Raw genomic sequence first — 20964 nt, forward strand, 5'->3', positions numbered from 1 at the left:
GCTGAGACAGGTTTGCGTTTACAACTTTAAGATCTGGATATGCCGATAGATTCCGATCGACATTCGAGTTGATAAATGTCAGTTTATGGAGCCTACACATACTTCAAAATTGCAAATTGATCATGAAAAGCAGTCATGTTTCTGATTTATTTAGGTGTGATATTGACACCTCTGATACATGACAGCTAAAGTAAGACGTTAAAATGTGTTAAAACAGTTTAAAAGACTAGTGGTTGGAATGATGTACAAAATCTACACAGAGACATGTTTGGCAGGTCCTGCACACTCTGTTGTGATGTCATAACCCTGACACGAGTGATGTCACAATGCCGATGATGTCACCGCCCCTTATTCCTCTCAGCTCCTCCCCCTCAAGCTCAGTTGCTTCTGATGCATCAGCAACATTGTAACAACAAGCTGAAGCAAGTGGCCTTCATAAAAGGTTCCTGAATTTTGGTGCAAATGATGTGGCAAAATATCAGTCATATTACTTCTTTTAGACATTTCAAAGAATGTAATTAAAAACACGAGTTTTATTCACACAGGTCAAAGATTACCTTTGCAACTCTTTTTTTTATTGCAACTGGAAGACAATACAGCACAGAAACTTGATGGAAGGTTGGATAAACAAACCAAAAAAAATAAAACTAACCTTTTTATAGTAATGGACAAAGTGATATTTACATATTGATGAAATTGTCTTTGGCAATATGATTACACATTAAAGAAATACAGAGTGCAGGTATGCCTCCATATTGACACTTTAGTTAGGTGTACATGCCATCAGACCTCGAAATGGACTCAAATGGACTCCTTTACTCTCCCCTTTAAAATAATAATTAAAAATGAAGATTGCCAAAATTATTGTTAAAGTGGCAATTAACAAGAACCTTCTGAACAAAAACAATGACAAAAAAAAACAAACAAACAAAAAATAATAAAAATCCCACGGCAAAACAAGACGACCCCTTACTGGCTCGGGTCAACACATTAACGAGCACCTCCACTCACGTCGCCAGTCCTTCGCAGCCTGGTCCTGCTGCACAGAACCGAAGGGAAAGGTTACGTAGTGAGCATCGCCTTCTTCCGCCGCTCACCAAGAGAGGCCAAACGAGCCGTTGCCTTTTCTGCTACTGGTTCTCCTCCGTTCTCAGCAATGGAGGACTGGGGCGAAGGAGGAGCACACGTGTGCCACGGCCCTCTCTGCATCGCCTCACCGTTCCCGCTAACAAAGTTCATATTGGTGGGGAAGGACGTGGAGATGAATTTCATATACATGTAGGATCAGAGCAGGCATGCCAACCAGAGAGGTCACAACAGTACTCACTAATGGTCCAGATGACGTTCAACACACTATAGACATTTGAATAGAAATGCTCACCATGGAAGAAAAAGACTGTATGATATGGAAAACACCTCCATGAGCAATTTACAGCAAATAATGTGATATCGATATGATTAAGATGTAGTATTATACATGGGTAATTGACAGAAATGCTACAACTCACTGACAAGTTTGTCTCACATAGTATTATCAAGTATGTGTTGGCCATTTTGCTGTATATAAAGTTATTACAGGCTTTGGCACTGAACTTTAAAAATCAAACTTATATTAAAAGGTAAGAACATTACCTAAAATTAAAATTATTAAAAGTGCAATCCGGTGGAATTTAGTAAAATATATGCAGTAGCGTTTATCATGCTCTGGTGTTGCCTACTTTAACATCTTTTTCCATTTTATTTTATTGGGTGTGTGTGTGTGTGTGTATTTTAATACTGATCATTGACCTGAACAGTGCTACAATGCAAGCCTAGAGAGAAGATATGAGTGTGTATCACTGTTTGGACTGGAGTCCTGTGCTTCATACATGGAAGACACCCCCCTTCCCCCCAAATAAAACCCCACTGGCACAGACGCGTGGAGCACAACATGGGCCAAAACACAGGCGCAAAGCCGGAGGCGGAGCTGGGGGAGGGGCTGGAGGAGGAGCTCGGGGAAGGGCCAGAGGAGGAGGAGCTGGGGGAGGGACCGGAGGAGGGGCTGGAGGTGGAGCTGGAGGAGGAGCCAAGGAGCGACACTCACTACCAAGTTCTCCTTACTGACACGAACATCGACTGAGCTGAGCTCACAAACACTGGAGCAGTACTGATCGAGGGGGCGGAGCGTGGCTGGTACCGAGTACAGAATCCCACCGCTGACAGCCCAACACAGAAGGTGAAGCCCCCATATTGCACAGAGTGTTGCCCAACAGTCAGTTTGTCCCTGAAGAAGGTTATTCTTTATATGCCTGCTTCAAAACAATACGATGAAGACGTCCAATCAAATTAAGACAAAACAACAAAGGTGACTCTAGGCCTATGGGCATAGAAATTAGAGGCGGTGTCTTTGTTCCCTAGGATCTATATTTATATGAAAATAATTCATGCTCCATGCTAAATACATTATTTACCTTACATGAACTTTTGAATAAAAAAAAAAGTTTTTTCTTTTTCTTTACAGAACCCATGCAACACGATTTGGAAAATCCTGCTGGCTACATTGCTTAAATTAAGAAAGTAAAAGGTCTAGTGGAACTTTTATACAGTGTTATCCTGACTGGATGAAATTGCTTATTACATCATGAGGGTTAGGAAAAAAAAACCTCAAAATTAAAAATGCAAACAAATCAACAAAACTGAACAAAATATAATTTTCCACAAAACAATTCCACAGTCATCTCATTATTTTGTTTATCACCAAAATACAACTGGCAGGTTTCGTAGCGTCTTTCTCAGGTTTCAGGTTATGGTTTTTAGGCTGTGGGATTTATTGTGCCCCAACAGAAACATCCCTATTTCATTTACTTCATGAGAACAATATCACTCATTTGAATTGCTTTGGGAAGGACACGGGGAGTTCTAAAGAATACATATGGTAAATATATGTTATATTATACAGTCTATTATTTTTGCCCAAAAAGCCTTTTGGCTTAGAGTTGATTAGGGGCGGAGTTCAGTGAGCGGTAGCTACGGCAATCCAAGCGGAGGAGTGGCAAGCGGAGGAGTGGTCATGAGGACCATTAGTGTCGGGCTGGTGGAGGGGGCGGGGCTTCCTTCAGCCACCCGACAACTGCGGCGTCGTTGGCTCCGCCCTGCTGCCGCCCTTCTGCCACCACCCACCGGGTCCTCCGTCTAAAAGGGCGGGGCCAGGGCGGGGCCCTACACCACGCTCCGCGTAGCTGCATCACACATTACATGGTGATTACTGGCGATGTCATTTCCTGTCAGCTCTCTAAGCTAGTTGGGTAATGCATAAATGCGGGAGGGGGGCAGTATCTGGTTATGTCAATCACTTTTAGGTTAATATTAGCCAAATAAAACCCGTTACTGAATTACCTAAATATCTTAAAAAGGTTTTTTTGCTATGGCTTTAATCTCCTTTAAAAGAACAAGAGCGAAAATAAAGAACCCTCAATAACAATACCAATAACAATAGGAAAACAAAGTGATTGTTGATATTGCCACAAATCAGTAGAATTCACCTGATGTCCTGGAAAAAAATAGTAAATTCTATTAAAAGTGATGTTTTTTTTTTTCTTTCTCATAACACAGTCAATTATTTTTCATTGACTCTTTTTGCTCTTTCTGGCCTTTGGCCGTCCGGTTGGTGATATTGTTCAAACAGGCCCTGACGCCAGCCAGGTGGAGCAGAGACCCCGCGGCCTCCTTCATCTCTTCGTCATCGCTTTCCGGAGGCTTCTCCGTACGCCTCTTTTTCAAGGGCAGCGTGTCACTGGCCACTCTCTGTTTGGCCTTCGCCAAGTGCTGACGCTTCTTGTGTTGGGTCAGCGCCAGCGCGTCTACGGGCCATTCCTTGGGCTCTTTCTTCATCTTGCCCTTGTCCGCTTCCTCTGCGTCGCTGGCGGTCTCGTTGCCGTGGAAGCACGCCTGGCCGCAGGCATCCGGGCCGGGCTCCCCGGGCGCCGAGCCGGTAGTTTTGGCGAAGCTGTAGTTGTGGTCCTCCTTGGGGTCGCTGCTGACCAGGGGCGAGTCGCAGGACGGCTCGCTGTCGCTGCGTATCCTGCAGCCGGCCAGGACTGACCTAGTTACACAGCGGAAGGATACGTCACTTGGTTAGCGTTGTCATTTCTGAAGAGGGCAACATCACACACACTTCCTAACATGGTCTGCAGGTGTAGCGTCGTGTACCGTGGTCTTGTGGGGGGACTTATTTAGCATTTACATTTACATTTAAAGTGGCAAACACATAGAACAAAAACAGTTCATTAAAATCACAAAATGTTTTGCATTTCTAAGTATTCATTTTTATTTTTTTGCATTTCTTAGTATTTAGGTGGAGGGCTAAAAAATTGCCTCTCGGATGTGGCAATGTTGGCAACCTTTGACCCTTTGAGAAGCTGGCCAAGCCTACGGGACATCTCTCGACATCATGGTCAGTGTCCAGCCTCTTGCTGGATTCAGGTCATACTCAAACTAGGCCACAGCAGGTCCTGGAACACCTGTACTTCTAGCTATGTGGCTGGGGTTCAGCGTCATGCTGAAAGATCTGTCTCTGTGTCAGGGTCCGTGGTTTAGGAGACGAGGGCCTTGCTATGTCTGCTTCTCCCAGTGTGTCCCAGACCCAGTCCCTAACGTTGGGACAAATCCACACGGCGTAACGTGGGTTTTGCTGGGATTGTTGTGCTGGGCTGTTACTGGCCTACTGACAAACTGGGTCATCTCTGGCGATTTTGGGCTCCATGTAGAGATATCTCAGTGGACACCACCAGTCCACAAAGACACTCCCTCCTCCGCAACATGCCCCTGCTCAGAGCTTCTCTGGTTTAACTGATTAATCCATGACCCTGCACTTATTTACATAAATAGAGTATATTTTACAGTATAAATATATAAATACAGTATATTTTGGTGCTTATTCTCTCTGACAGGGTTTAACCTTAATGATAATCTGCCTAATATATAGCTGAGAGGTTCGGTGAATGCATTATGTAAGTTACTCTTGAAAAGAGTGTCTAGAGAATGCTTTAATGTTAATGTAAATAGAAACCATTGCTCTAAACATCGAGGAGACAGTATAACTTTGGAGATCTAACTTTAAGTAGCTTTCCCCCTATTTACAGTTATATGAACAGCACTGATTTAGGCATCTTTATACTTCCGTCTGAAAGGGAACTCATTACTACAAAATGCATTATGTCTGGTTAATCCCGGCTGCTAATTCTGAGGAAGTTAATGTGTTTTTATATTTCAGGTATATTAAAGGCTTCCTAACTCCACCACCAGCAGTGAAAGATGTGGCGTGTCCACTTACTTAAGATATTTGAGTGCCACCCAGTAAAGCCAACGCGTACATTATCTACAGGAGCCACAGCAACGTGGATTGTGCCCAGTCGACTGTGCAGTCCACTGTGAGTCATGAGCTAATTCAATTAAAGCTTCTCGTAGCGCTGAAACACACTTCAGCCCTGGAGTGCCTCTCCGGCTGACCAACAACGCTATTATAAAACTAATTAATGGAGGTGGATTACAAAACGCTCTGATTTTCAGTGGCGGAGTAATACGAGGAAACGGCAAAGGAGCGCGAACATTCCCATTTACGTCCCCCGTCAACGGAAAACCGGGCCAGATCGGCGAAGCCATCGGCGGGGGCCGGCCGGCCGGGGGCCGTGCGGGATTCCGGAACCGGCGTAGGGGCGGTTGTCTTCCTGCTAATGTTCGCCACGATGAAATGGAAATTAACCTCCGAGCTCTTCCATATCCTGCCTCGCTGGTGCATATGACTCACAGCAGGATAAGAAAATGGACTCAATTATTAATGTCTAAATGTAGCGTCACTCATGTCAGTGGGACGGGAGTCAGAGCCCTGCTGCCCACAGCCCAGTCCGTCAGCCAGCTTGTTAACAGACAGTATATTAGATATGTGTGTAACCGTCTCGGTGCCCTGTGTGTGTGTGTGTGTGTGTGTGTGTGTGCGTGTGTGAAGGTCACAGGTTCCATTAAGATGGGTTATGTTATTATTCGCAGAGGCATGTTACAGTGAAATGTCTGTATCAAGGTAGTGATTGAGTTTCTGGATAAAGGGTATCCAATGTGCACACCTACAGGCCTTGAGGCACACACACACTCACACAACACACACACACAACACACGCACGCACACTCACACAAGACACACTCACACAACAAACATGCACGCACGGATGCACACACACACACACACATACACGCACACACACACACACACGCACACACACACACACACACACACACACACACACACACACACACACACACACACACACACACACACACACTCACACACTCACACACTCACACACACACACACACAGCTTGTCCACACCTGTTTCTCCATGGACCTGTTTCAACTTGGCAACTCTGATGTTTTCTCTGTCACTCGGAACACTGTGTTCTAAAATGCTTTGCTCTGTGACCATAGACCTTTGCACACAGGATCAACTGATCTTTGACAGCATGCATGGAACCAACGATCCACAAGCCAGGATGCTGAAATCAGTAAGGACCTGCTCCAGTAACCCGTGCTTCAGAACGTTTTTGCAAGTTAAAGGCAGTCCACCCACACCACTCACAGTCCATTAAATAATTACTGTATGTGAACCATCACTCACCACAGCACCGGGACTTGGGCTTGACTTACAAGGAGAGCATCTGTTTATGGAAGGCCCGGTTGTAGTGGAACACGGGATTGGACGTAAGTGAAAAGGCTTTAGAATATAACAGCATGTGGGGGGGACTCTAGAACCCTATAGAAATGCCTTCTAGGTTCTAAAGGGTGTTCCCGTGAGTGGTGGAAGAGGTCAAAGGTGAACAGCGGAAGGACTGACCTGACTGAGGCCGTTCGGCTGCCAACGGGGCTGATGGGAAGGGGTCGGATTCCTGGGAAGAGGCCCTGGCTCATCATACGAGCGCCGTTATGGATCACTCCCTGAGGGACTGTGGAGGAAAGACGGGAAAAAATCATTAATGTGCATGCGAGGGTCTCTCTCTCTCACACACACACACACACACACACACACACACACACACACACACACACACACAGACACACCCACACCCATGGACACCATCACCCCGTACAAATATTGTAGCATGTGAGTGCATGTTGTTCATCAGGACTCCCAGATGGCGTAATGATGAATGTTGCTCATAAACAGACAGGCCAAGCGTAGTCGACAGTAATGCGTTCTACACAGGAAATCAGCGGATGAGGAAAATATTGATTCATTTTAAAAGCTACTGCACCATATTTGATCGTCATGGCCCAAACAATCTGAGCCTCATTAGTGCATCCTGTTAAATAACTTTTATCTCATCTCTTCACATCACAAGCACACATTTTGAACAAGTACACAGAGAGAAGAAGAACCCCCCCCCCCCCCCCCCCCCCCCCCAAAAAAAAAAAAAACTATTCCTGTTTAAAAATAGCTGATCATGGCATCTTAGAGGTGGTGAGAGACACGGCTCCCTTTCTCTCACAAATCCTTGAGGAGCAAAACCCGGGAGAAGTGCATACGGTGCCCTAGAAGGAGAATCAGAAAGTCAATAAGCCGGAGAACGGCAGCAGGAATATGGAGCGGCGTGATTCGCTGGAGTTTCTGAATCAGCCGGTGGAGTTTGCTGAGTGGTGCAGAGTGGCGTGATTGACGCGTACCCCACAGGAGCGGCTCCGCCCCAACGTTCTACTCGCAGAGCGCCAACGTCTCAACGCCAGTCAAACGCGTCGTGGAGACGCCGGCGCCTACGTCGGGATCTATTAGACGCGAGAGACGGCCCCCGCCACCGCGCGCTTCTGTTTGGGCGAGGCCGTTAAAAATGCACCTTCAGCCGCGCATCCGAATCGCTTCGTCGTCTGAAATCTCACGAGCTTCAGTGAAGCCTTCATTTATCAAACAGCCATCAGAAACGTCCACCAGCTTCCGCCACGGTGGAGCGGGAATGGGAGAAAGTCCCATTTTGGGCCTAAGAGCAGACCTAAACAGACTTGACAGGTCCTCTCCTTTGTTGATCTCAGCACGGGGCAACGTCTCGCTCCGTGCAGGAAATGGACTCTGATTGAAAGCAGATGGCAAACGTGGATAAAGGATGGAAGTGACTATCCGCTCAGAATCCAGCACACTCCTCTGCCCATTAGGCAGGAGCATTGTTGCCTTGGCAACCCCCCCCCCCCCCCCCCCATCCATCCCCCCCCACCCCATGTAAGCTACAGTTCCAGAACGTGGCTAGGTGACGAGTCAGACGGCTGCGATGTTGAGAACAGCTGCACTGGCAAAACTGCCCCCCATCACCAGCACACACACCCAAAACTGCCCCCCTACCTCGCTGGACCAGGGAGACCCCCACCTCAAGGGCCCAGCCGAGTGAGTATGCTGAGCGGACACATGGAGGGACACCTGCCCGTCCCATAAGGAGCGGGGGGGGGGGGGGGGCGCACATCGTCAGCTCACCCCACTGGACCCGCGGCTTCATGCGAGTCCACTGACCCAAGAATCAGAATCAGCATGAGGAAGCAAAATGCAACGGTGATCCCTGGGGGGTTCGGTGTGGGGGGAGTGGAGAGGTTTTTGTTTGTGAACATGTGCCCTCCTTCAAGTTCTTTTACAGCAAGTAGAATGTTGGGTCCACATCAGCGGTCACACACAGCTACAGTGGGACCGTCCGCTGGTAATGTACTGGGACAGTCATCGCGTAACAACAGGGGACTAAACAAGTCATAGAAGACATGGGCTTGTGTTCACAGACGCACGCTGTGAAAGGGGTCTCTCTCCCTAACTCTCTCTCCCTAACTCTCTCTCTCTCTTTCTTTCTTTCTCGGCTCGTGCAGTACTGGGGGAGTGTCCGTGCCACAGGGCCATTTTCAGTCTCTATCCTCTTCCTCTCAAGCGTATTAATGTCCTGGGCAGATGGCCTTGGAAACAGAGCCCCCATAACATCAATCTCCAAGGCACAGCATCTTTTACTGAACCCCCCCCCCCCCCCCCCTCTGGCCCCCCTCCCCTCTCCTATACAGTATATATAAAGAAGATCTATATATATATCCTTCTTTGAACAATTATCAATTATCACTGTCCTTTTGTGCCTAGCTCAGTACTGACTCTTTTCTATCACGTCTTTTTTAAGGTGCAAAAAAGAAAAATTTGATGTTTGTGCTTGTTTTTAAATTCATAACACCACCGTGATGTACAGCTGTCTGGCCACTGTTTGTCCAGCAGGAGGACGGTACATAGCAGAAAACAATCAGAATGAGAATATCTTTGAGACGAATATAACTTTACACAGTGGCTTTCCTTAAACTGCTTCACCTGTGGGTCTGATTCATCGGTGCTTAGGTGCATGTGAACGACCTGTATTGCCTGAGCGCTGATCAGGTTTGAGCTCTGGTGACAGGGCACGCTCCTTAGGTGAACAGTGTCTCTTGGAGCATCTTAAGATGTCTCTGTAATGGAGCCGCTGTCTTTGAGGGGGTGGCGAGGACTCTGGGCTTTTGTTTCCACACAGGCAAGCGCGGGGTCGGGGTCGGGGGTCGGGGGTCGGGGGTCGGGGGTCGGGGTCTGTGTATGGAGCGCGTTTGTTTCCAACACCGTAAGCAGAGTGGTTTCTTTTTCGGGAGGTAGCCCCAACACACCCCACCACCTCACTCACGGCCCCAGTATCACAGGCGTGAGCCTTCCGCATCGCCAGGGAGGGTGCGGACCGTCTGCGGCCACCGTACGGAGAGACGGGAGTCTGCCCCAAGATGGAGAAGTGGCTGCACCACTTAGCAGAAGACGGTCTGGCACAGAAAGATCAACATATTTTTGAGTGTGTAGAAATCTGGCACCTTGGTTAGTGATCACACAGGGCTTGTCTTCCCGAAGTACAAAGCACAGAGGCACATCTTTGAAGGGAAATCAGAGTGTGTTTTGAAAAAGCGCATTTTTGTTTGACTTAAAATGATGAATTGGACTGACTGAACACACTGAAGTCAGGTCGATTTAGCCAGGCTTATTTTGACCAATACACCCTTAAGCAAATCAGTTCTTGATTGGTGGTCAAGCCCGTGACCTATAAAACCACTGAGCCGACCCAGAATGCATCTCTGCCAAATATTCGAAAGAGCCGCAAACCAGCAACAGAAGAAGAAGAAGAAAATTTGTTAAATTCGTCACGATGATACAGTTGCCTCTGTTTCTTCCTGTTGCTTGGGTTTTGGCTGTGTGGTCACTCACTGCTCCCAGTTGTGTCCGGCCATCCACCGGGCTGCAGACTAAGCCTCCCGGGCTGGTCTGAGATCAGACTGCACTTCCTGCTGGGGGCCTTGAATATATATGATCCGTGCGGCACGGAGAATTCAGATGAACTGCGGCTGGACCTCATGGTGAGATACATCCATAGACGTATCACAGAGATGAATCGGGCAGCGCACATGCGTTCTGCATCCAAACGCTTCTGATCACTGGATTTCTCCTCTACTTTGTCCTCCACCGTAAACCCTAAGAAAAATAGTGGGAAAAAGAGAGAGAGAGAGAGAGAGAGAGAAACGCGCCGCGGAAAAGAAAATGAAAATGACAGGGTGTACAGATGACAAATTCCCTGCATTCTGTAAACTCTGGCACTTGCTGGTGGGCAAATTAAGCCAGCACGTTTAGCTTAATTCTTTCCCCAGAAGGACGACAGGATGGGGGCGAAATCAGTTTTCTGCTCAAATATTTCCACGTGATGAATGACAACATTAGGATGAATTAAATGGCTGATGCAGCCAATAGATCCAATGGCCATAGTCCGGTCACGAGCTGCACCTTGAGCACCGCGTCACCACGGCATGCTAACTGCTCAGTTACGATGATGGATTCAGCGCAGGATGCTGTAAGATCTCCCACCAGAGACATACCATGTAGATTAACTTATTCTCTCTCTCTCTGTGTTCCTCAGACCTCCTTCAAGCAGGCCGTACTTTAAGGCTCCCATAGTTGTGTATACAAAGCCAATCAAACATTGAGAGGGGGACGTTTGATTCCAGATCTTCCTGAAAAAAAACACAGTTTTTGGGATAAACTGAAATCGAAGCTCAGGCCCCTCCCACAATCTCTCAGGCTCCTCCCACAAACTCTCGCAGGTCTCTCTCACCATCTCGCTCAGGCCCCTCCCACATTTATCTCAGGCCCCTCCCATCTTCCCGCACACTGCGCCCGGGGTTATGTAGACGGCAGCCACCTCGTTTGCTTTGCTGTTGCCCACCTGGCCCGGCCCAACTACGCTCCATCCTCCCACGCGAGCTGGTGTCGGTTAACGAGAGGCAGGCCCACCGGCAGCACGAGCCACGGTGCTCGTCGCGAGAGCGAACCTTTGATTTCACAGGCACGCAAATGTGCCCGACTGATGATAACGCACGTGCAGACGCAAATCTATTACGCAGCGAGTCGAAACCCGCCGTTAGCCCCGGCGCAGGCGTCTGATGTGCTTTTAGTGAGCGCTTATGAGAGCGAAATGAACAGCCCTTCAGTGTCGGTGCACTTCAGTGGCGGCCGCTTCAGCCTTTTAAGTGACACGGAAACACAACAGGTGTTTAGCCAAACAAACACACACCGCCGCAGTGATAGAACCGGAGTCTCTTAATCCCACAACAAACACTCAAATTAAAACAGCGTTACGTGGATTCCTTTTCCAATGACCTGTAGATGTTCAATAATAATAATAATAACAACAATGATTAACGTTATTATTCTACCATCGTCGTAATTGATGATATAATCATGGCCCCAAATTATTCTTTCATCCTTGAACAGAGACACTTGTAGATAAGTCTCATTAAAAGATCGTCCTCCTCCTTCTCTTGTACTGAGAATCGAACGAGTTTCCCGCTCCAGTCGGAGCTCACGGGGGAGGACGCGGCAGGCGGCTAGCCCGGCTAAGCAAAACTGAGAACGCTTCCACTGGGGGGGAAAAACACTGCAATAGGTCAATTACCATTTTATAACGATGTGGACAGGGAGTTGCTTGTTTGTAATAATGACTGGTTTAATTGTGCAGTTAATAACATGAAATGCCTTCCCAAAATACCGTGCTCACGACGAGTCGATATCCTGCGCAACACTCGGAGAACGAGACAGACAGAGCGGGAGAGAGGGAGAGAGAAGGGAAGAGGGGAAGAGAGGGAGAGAGAGGGGGAGAGGGGAAGAGAGAGGGGGAGAGACTACCAAACCAATTCTTTCAGAGGCTGTTTTCACGGAGGTGTTATTATGTGTCTTATTCCCATAGCAGGGAGAGCATTAGACGCTCCACAGGAAACCGAGCATGGACTAAAAACAGAAAGCACGCAGTCACTGGTGAGACTTCGTTTTCAGGGGACCAAAGCCCCTTTTGTAGCTGCAGCGCCCCCCCCGACAGAAGGCCCTTCGGTGGGGGTGCAGGGAGACCCAGAGCCGGGCCACATCGTGCGGTCCTGGGTGGGACCCGGGTCCCTCCGGCTCCCCCAGCGGGAGCTGCGCTAATGCACAGCCTGCAGGAACGCTGGCAGATTAGGGTCTCGCGCCCGCCACATTAGCTGCTAAATGAGTCCTGCGCTGTCACTGGTAACAAGCCACCTAGCAGGGCCACTTTGTTTCAGTCCGCCTTAACTCCGCCCCCAGATCCGGGAACGCCCACATGTGCGTTCTTATAAAACCCTGGGGAGGGTTTCACATGCACATGCACGGGAAAGAGTAGGGGCCGGCTCAAACTTTACAGGCGTGTGAGGAAGGGCACGGCGAGAGTAGACCAGCAGGGGGACCCAAACGGGCCAGAACCAGCACGCAGAGCTACAGCCAAACACTTGGACTCCTTAGTTATGATCTCACTCTGAAGGAGAGGGGCAGCTGGGCGGAGGGGATGACTGAGAGAGCCTAGCAGGCTGCTTCTTGCCTCTGGGGCACCAGGAGATAATGAGACCCTGTGCAAAGCAGCTTTCCTTATGCAGGATAAGGCAGGATCACGTATGAGTGCAGCGTGCCCACACTGACCCACTATCTCCACTACCTACACACACACACACACACACACACACACACACACACACACACACACACACACACACACACATTCACACATCCACATATACACCCACACACACACACACACACACACACACACACACACACACACACACATTCACACATCCACATATACACCCACATACACACACACGCGCACACACACGCACACACGCACACACACACACACACACACCCACCTACACCCACATACACACACACACACACACACACATCCACACACACCCATACACGTAAAATATGTATGCATGTAAAATACATATACAGTGTATATGTTTATATACTGTATATGCTTATATATATCAGGTGCCAGACATCATAATCTATTGTAATTTTTTGCGGTGTCTTCTGTTTTTTTCTCCTTTCTAAAATGGGCTTTGGTGGCAGCCTGCTGGGTTGTGGATGAATAATTGAGAGGGTCTTTAAGAGGCATGGTGAGTTCTCCATTGTTGCCGCGCTCTGAAGGCATCAGCCAGCGTGGCTGCCCGACGTTTCCGCTCCCCCACCCGGGGGGGTTGGGCTTTGCCATCGTCATGACAACCACTTGCGTTCCACATCCTTCAGAGCGGCATGGAGTGTGAGGCGGAGTTAAAGACGGGGTGTGAGGCGGAGTTAAAGACGGGGTGTGAGACGGAGTTAAATATGTGGTGTGAGGCGGAGTTAAATATGTGGTGTTAGGCGGAGTTAAAGACGGGGTGTGAGGCGGAGTTAAAGACGGGGTGTTAGGCGGAGTTAAAGACGGGGTGTGAGGCGGAGTTAAAGACGGGGTGTGAGGCGGAGTTAAAGACGGGGTGTGAGGCGGAGTTAAATACGGGGTGTGAGGCGGAGTTAAAGACGGGGTGTGAGGCGGAGTTAAAGACGGGGTGTGAGGCGGAGGTAAGGACGGGGTGTGAGGCGGAGTTAAAGACGGGGTGTGAGGCGGAGTTAAAGACGGGGTGTGAGGCGGAGTTAAATACAGGGTGTGAGGCGGAGTTAAAGACGGGGTGTGAGGCGGAGTTAAAGACGGGGTGTGAGGCGGAGTTTAAGACGGGGTGTGAGGCGGAGTTAAAGACGGGGTGTGAGGCGGAGTTAAGGACGGGGTGTGAGGCGGAGTTAAAGACGGGGTGTGAGGCGGAGTTAAAGATGTGGTGTGAGGCGGAGTTAAAGACGTGGTGTGAGGCGGAGTTAAAGCAGGAAACTGCTTACTGCCACCAATAAAAATCAGAACAGGTGACACACACATACACACACACACACACACACACACACACACACACACACACACACACACACGTTCCACTCATCAACCCATATATGCAGACACCCATACCCACTCGCACACACAGAAGGTCTTACACAAACATACACACAAACCAGCTCACACACATCCCCTCCCCCTTCTGACTTTGTAATATTATAATGCAGAGCCTCTGACTTCAGCTGCTATTTATAGAAGTAACTGGGGAAAAGTGAGTGAGAGAGAGAGAGAGAGAGAGGAATGCAGAGTGGAAGGAAAAAACATAGGGAAAGAGTCCAACAGTGCTGAGCTGAGTAGAGTCATAAACAGATGGGCCTGTGTTTGAGTCCTAGAGGCAGTGCGGGGCCCGGGGCAGACTTTACTGCCCACCTGAGTGGGGGTAACAGCTCGGCATAGCTGTCGCCAGGAGACCCCGCACACCTGGCCCCGGCTAACCTGAGGGGAGAGGCATGCGGGGGCCGGGTGGGGGTCCGCGACACCACCTCCACCAGGGAGCGGAGGGTGGGGGTCCGCTACACCACCTCCACCAGGGAGCGGAGGGTGGGGGTCCGCTACACCACCTCCACCAGGGAGCGGAGGGTGGGGGTCCGCTACACCACCTCCACCAGGGAGCGGAGGGTGGGGGTCCGCTACACCACCTCCACCAGGGAGCGGAGGGTGGGGGTCCGCTACACCACCTCCACCAGGGAGCGGAGGGTGGGGGTCCGCTACACCACCTCCACCAGGGAGCGGAGGGTGGGGGTCCGCGACACCACCTCCACCAGGGAGCGGAGGGTGGGGGTCCGCTACACCACCTCCACCAGGGAGCGGAGGGTGGGGGTCCGCTACACCACCTCCACCAGGGAGCGGAGGGTGGGGGTCCGCGACACCACCTCCACCAGGGAGCGAAGGGTGGGGGTCCGCTACACCACCTCCACCAGGGAGCGGAGGGTGGGGGTCCGCTACACCACCTCCACCAGGGAGCGAAGGGTGGGGGTCCGCTACACCACCTCCACCAGGGAGCGGAGGGTGGGGGTCCGCTACACCACCTCCACCAGGGAGCGGAGGGTGGGGGTCCGCTACACCACCTCCACCAGGGAGCGGAGGGTGGGGGTCCGCTACACCACCTCCACCAGGGAGCGGAGGGTGGGGGTCCGCTACACCACCTCCACCAGGGAGCGGAGGGTGGGGGTCCGCTACACCACCTCCACCAGGGAGCGAAGGGTGGGGGTCCGCTACACCACCTCCACCAGGGAGCGGAGGGTGGGGGTCCGCTACACCACCTCCACCAGGGAGCGGAGGGTGGGGGTCCGCTACACCACCTCCACCAGGGAGCGGAGGGTGGGATGGGTGGGGGTGTGCGGAAAAATCAGCGGACATGCGGCGGTGGAGGAGAAGGCCTCGTGGCAGACAGCGGTGCGACAGCGGCACTCAATCGACTTTACACACTCCGTTAAGCAATTAGCATGAGCCACGCCCCCCCCCCCTCCCCCGACAATTTCAATTTGCTCCTCAAGATGATACACCCACGTTCAAATCGTCCGAGAAGCAAGAGAAGAAACAATGCAGGCGGGGGCAGTCTGCGCACGTGTGTGTGTGTGTGTGTGTGTGTGTGTGTGTGTGTGTGTGTGTGTGTGTGTGTGTGTGAACATGCGCACCCCTGCCTCCCCAGGGTGAAGAGAGTTCAACATGCGACCCTCCTGATAGAGTCTGGGCCCACAGGCAATCAGTGAATATTCAAATATACAGGTCAGGAGGAGAGAGCCAATATATTCTTTAAATTGGCTGTGCACATGGTGGAATGATTGTCATGGAATTCACCTTTGGTGAGGACAAGCTCTCCCCAGACACAGCCCCATGAGAACCGTGTAGCTATTAGTGCAGACCCCACTATCTCCAGCGGAGACGCGCTGCAGGCCAAATGAAGACATTTCAATGTGACTTCTGTGTCACCCGTCTGACTCACGCTGCAACTTCAGTGCCATAAAGCAAGAGGAGGGGAAAGAGACGCTTTGGAAAATGACTTTACACCCACCACCCGAGGAGCCAGGTGATGTCACTGTCTTGACAACGCTCTTTATCCTATCTCTGTTCCCCACTCTGTTTCTTTCTTGCTCTCTCTCTCTTTCTTTCTCTCTCTCTCTCTCCCAGAAATAGGTTTCGGGACAGATGGCGGTTTGAAACAACAGTAGCACAACAGCTCAGGCAAGAGCCCATTTATCAGGTCTCCCCGCTGATCGGGAAGGAGGAGAAAGGTGTTGTGTGCGGCAGGACTGTTGGGATCAGGCCCACAGACCTGCACTGACCAATGGAAGTGGCTCTCAATGAAGGCGTTTATTGTTCATTTAGCTGGTCACAGCACAGGAAAGTGACATGAAAGAAGAGCCCTTTTACTGGCTAATACGATAAGTGTTACTTAAATCTACTCCCAGACAACAGAGATGCTAGGAGATGACATGATCGATAACCTGAAAAAACTGTATTGAGGGAAGAGCTGTGCAAAGAATGAAAAGGGCCAAGAACAGAAACACACACACACACACACACACACACACACGCACTCACACACACACACACACACACACACACGTGCGCACTCACACACACACACACACACACACACACACACACACCCACACACACACACACACGCACTCACACACACACACACACACACACACACACAACACACACACACACGCACTCACACACACACACACACACACACACACACACACTCACACACACACACTCACACTCACACACACGTGCGCACTCACACACACGTGCGCACTCACACACACACACACACTCACACACACACGCACTCACACACACGCACTCACACACACGCACTCACACACACGCACTCACACACACGCATTCACACACACACACACACACGTGCGCACTCACACACACACACACACACACACACACACAATCCTACACACACATGTACTCTGACACACACACACACACACGTGCTCACACACACACACGTGCTCACACACACACACACACACAAAAGCAAAATGTATTCCACGTCATGTCCATTGCGACTGTTGTTTAACAAAGAGGAGATAAGAGGAGGATTGTGAGAGGTGGTGGTGGGGGTGGTGTTGTAGGAGACACTCTCTCCACCACCCACTTCCAGGCCCTGAGAATAATACGGTGTGAAAAGCACTACAGAAAGAGTTCCACAACTCCGTCCAGCCCTGACGGTCTTTCTGCTCTTCAAGCAGACGACTGCAGTTTCAAGCTGTTAAAGATGTGCAACTCAACAGTGATGACCAGTTGCATCACGGCTGCGTTTCTAATCAGACGTCATCTTCAAAGTGCTGGACGCATGACGAGAGAGAGAGAGAGAGAGAGAGAGAGAGAGAGAGAGAGAGAGAGAGAGAGAGAGAGAGAGAGAGAGAGAATCGAGGCGTCTGCAGTCTGGAGTAGGTAAACAGGTTGAGTCACAAGGTGGCGCTGTTATGAGCTGAAGGAATCCAGTCCTCATTAACGCTGCCCTGGCCAGCACACCAGCTGATTCAGCTCCTGCTGGTCTGTGCTCGTGTTTTTAAGCACTCAGAGTTAAAAGCCTGCCAGCGCTTTAAGTGTTGTGTTCCTCTGACCCCGTGTGCGCCGTCTGGCTGTCCAGACATTAAAACCATTCTCTAAACACCGGACCTGCAGTAGCATGATCAGCGATGTGTGTACGTGTGTGTGTGTGTGTGTGTGTGTGTGTGTGTGTGTGTGTGTGTGCGCCCAGGCTGGTTTGCTTTAAAGCATCCTGGTCAAATTGGCTCTGAATGATTGAGTAGACAACATGCAGAGCAGAGACAGCTGCTAATGGCTAGTGAGGTCACTCCCTCGCGGGCAGGGGGCCGCAGGAGACGCCGTTTCCTCCACGCGCTCCAGGCGTCTCCTTCTCCTCCTCCTCTTCCTCCTCCACCTCCTCCTCCTCCATTGTTCTTAGCGTCCCGGGAAAACAGCCGTGCGCCTCCTGCACTTAGCCTAAGCGAGGCTGAGACACACGAAGGCCGTGGCGGCGGTGAGCGCTCCCTCGTATCTCACTGGGTTTGTTTACTGCAGCTCCCCAGGCCTGGTCCAGATGTAGAGGGAACAAAGAGCGCGGCTCTGCCCTCGCTGTGCTCTGATGAAGCAGCGCTCTGATATCCACGCACCTCCAGACACCCACGCAGGCCAGAGGCAGAGTCTCGCGCCGGTCCTGATCCGGGCGCGGCTATACGGCAGCCTTCGAACTCGCGAGGCGGCACTCGACATGAAGGGGGCGGGCGGGGAGAGAGAGAGAGAGAGAGAGAGAGAGAGAGAGAGAGAGAGAGAGAGAGAGAGAGAGAGAGAGAGAGAACAGAAAAGAACAGGATAGAAGAACGCAGGGAGGGGTTTATTTGGATGGCTTTTCACAGGGTGTGAAAAAGGGCTTCCACAATCCCCACATCAATCCCCACATCAATCCCGACCTGCTGGAAACTGAGCGAGAGGTGAGAGGTGCTTAGCTCTCACTGCTACATCTAAGAGCAGCGACTGACTGGGTGTGCGTGTGTGCGCGTAAGAGGTGTGTGGCGTGTCGGTGTGTATGGGTTTCTTATAAGTTGTTAAGTATACTGTGTCTGGCTGGGTAGTTAGCCAGCCAGATAAACAGACAGACAGAAAGATAGATCAGGAGAAAAGAAAAGGTACGACTTGCTCTTGGTCAAACGTATTTATATGCTCGCTATCCTCTATGATATCTCTCATATACACACTCGACGTTCATTACAACCTCGTGGGAACGGCACCTTTAGAGGGTTTCAGGGAGGCGTCTGTGCAGGCGGTGGCTTGCTCGCTGTAATTGGCAGTTAGCGGAGTGTTTTGTAAACTCCTTTGTGGCTGTGATATTATATGGCGCGTGGGGAAGCGGCAGGGGCCCAGGAAGCACCTGCACCGGCTGCCACGTGCGTGGGAGGGACATCTGCTGAGTGCAGAGATACTTAGCTTCGGCACGAGGACACGCTTCCACCGACACGTGCCGTGCAAACACCTCACCGTCTACGGCGGCGCACCGACATCCGTTACCCGTCCTCTAATTATACGAAGAGAGAGCTTGCAATTAACGTTATTCCCACAAAGTGTTTCAACGAGTAATTCATTAACACAAATCCGCTATTTCTTTGTCTTTTGCCCTCTCGGCCTTTGGTGTGTAAGAACGCTGGAAAAGGTGTAACAGACGAAACCTAAAAGCCGAGCGGTCGGGCGGTGTGGTTCGGCTGCCTGGTTCACTAACATTAAGGTGCCGAACACGAGAGGCGGCTGACTGAAGAGCGAGCCCTGCACGGCGCGCCGGATTAGCGCGATGCTACTAAGGCCCTTGAGAGGGCCGCTCGAGTGTGCGGGAGAGACAGCAAGGATTTAGCCCGAGTGGCTGAGGAAACGACACACAAATGAGCAGTTTGTTTCATATTCAGCGCTGCTTGGTTATTTCGTATTCAGACATGCACATTCTCTCATTCCCCATTACTACCAAAACCATTCTCCTGTCTTCGAGGAACCGCGTAAGACAACGAGCCGTATATCAAAGAAGCGATTATTCATGAGTTTGTTAGCTTCGTTATGTTTGGAGTTATGAAGAGTTCGGTTTGTGGGACTGATGTGAACAGGCCGGGACATGTTCAGAGCTGACTATTTCAAAATACCTTCAGTGACTGTTGAGATCGCCATTTAGTTCGATCCAGAACCGCAATAACCTCAAAAATGTTAAAGCACGATTCTAATACTAGTATATCAAACACAGAACAGTTGCCTTATGCAGTAAAGTGTCATGTAGTAAAGTGTCATGTAGGAGTTGGTTCTTCTTAGTCAAATTGGTATCAGATAATAAGATCTAAATGCCTATACCGTATACATATCAATCAATATGTATACAGTATGAGCCTGTAGTATAAAACCTTCCTCATTACTACACTGAGTGGGTGTCTGCCGTCGACTATAAAGATCTCAATTATGGATCATATTCATCAAAACAGTTCTGACAGAAGACATCTATTAGAGACTGCTAAATGCCCACAGGTTAATTAAATTTCATGCATGAGAGTTATCAAAAATATTAGTGGAGGGAATCAAACATTTCAGGAACAAGGACAGAAGAAATGCACCTCAGAAACGTTTCACTCAGAACAACTCAAATTAGGAAGTTGGTGATGTAAACAGCCTGTGAGCAAAATCGATTCGGGCCATCAATCAACGTCCCATATGTTCGCTGGGATAAAAATGAATTTCCAATACCGACAAATTAATTATAGATCAAATGTGCTTATTCAGATTTTCCCTTCTACGAAGAGCAGCTTGTAGGTCTAGGACTCTAAAATGCAGCGAGGGAGAATCTTATGACCACTGCACAAGACACTTCAGGACGTGAGCCAGATTTAAAGACTGCTCAGTTAGTAGATATGTATTCATACTGAGCCTATAAAAACTCTAGTGTCCCAGATAAATACAGCACAATAGTACAACTACAATGTAATGACGAACAACCTCTAATGGCTACAGGCAAGAATCATCCACATTACATTTCTAATTATTATGATTTAAGAAATATCACTTTAGTCTTTTACTTGTAACTTTGCGTGTGTCCTTAGTTCACTTTTTAAAAACAAAACAGAGACTTTGTGCTTGGAAGAAAAAAAAAAAAACCCA

The 20964-nt window shown here is 49.7% G+C and overlaps 1 protein-coding gene across 1 annotated transcript in view; it reads right to left on the minus strand.

The window, feature by feature from the left end:
• Positions 1-553: 553 nt before the first annotated feature.
• The window catches only part of foxn3 (forkhead box N3), a 33087-nt gene continuing 12676 nt past the window's right edge, over positions 554-20964 (minus strand). The window contains exons 3-4 of the mRNA XM_076977614.1: positions 6864-6972; positions 554-4081 (exon numbers count right to left, since the gene is read on the minus strand). Of these exons, the coding sequence (XP_076833729.1) occupies positions 3592-4081; positions 6864-6972 (599 nt within the window). The 3' untranslated portion in view covers positions 554-3591. The remainder of the gene's footprint in view (positions 4082-6863; positions 6973-20964) is intronic.

Source organism: Brachyhypopomus gauderio, chromosome 17 (assembly GCF_052324685.1).
Source record: "Brachyhypopomus gauderio isolate BG-103 chromosome 17, BGAUD_0.2, whole genome shotgun sequence".
NCBI lineage: Eukaryota > Metazoa > Chordata > Actinopteri > Gymnotiformes > Hypopomidae > Brachyhypopomus > Brachyhypopomus gauderio.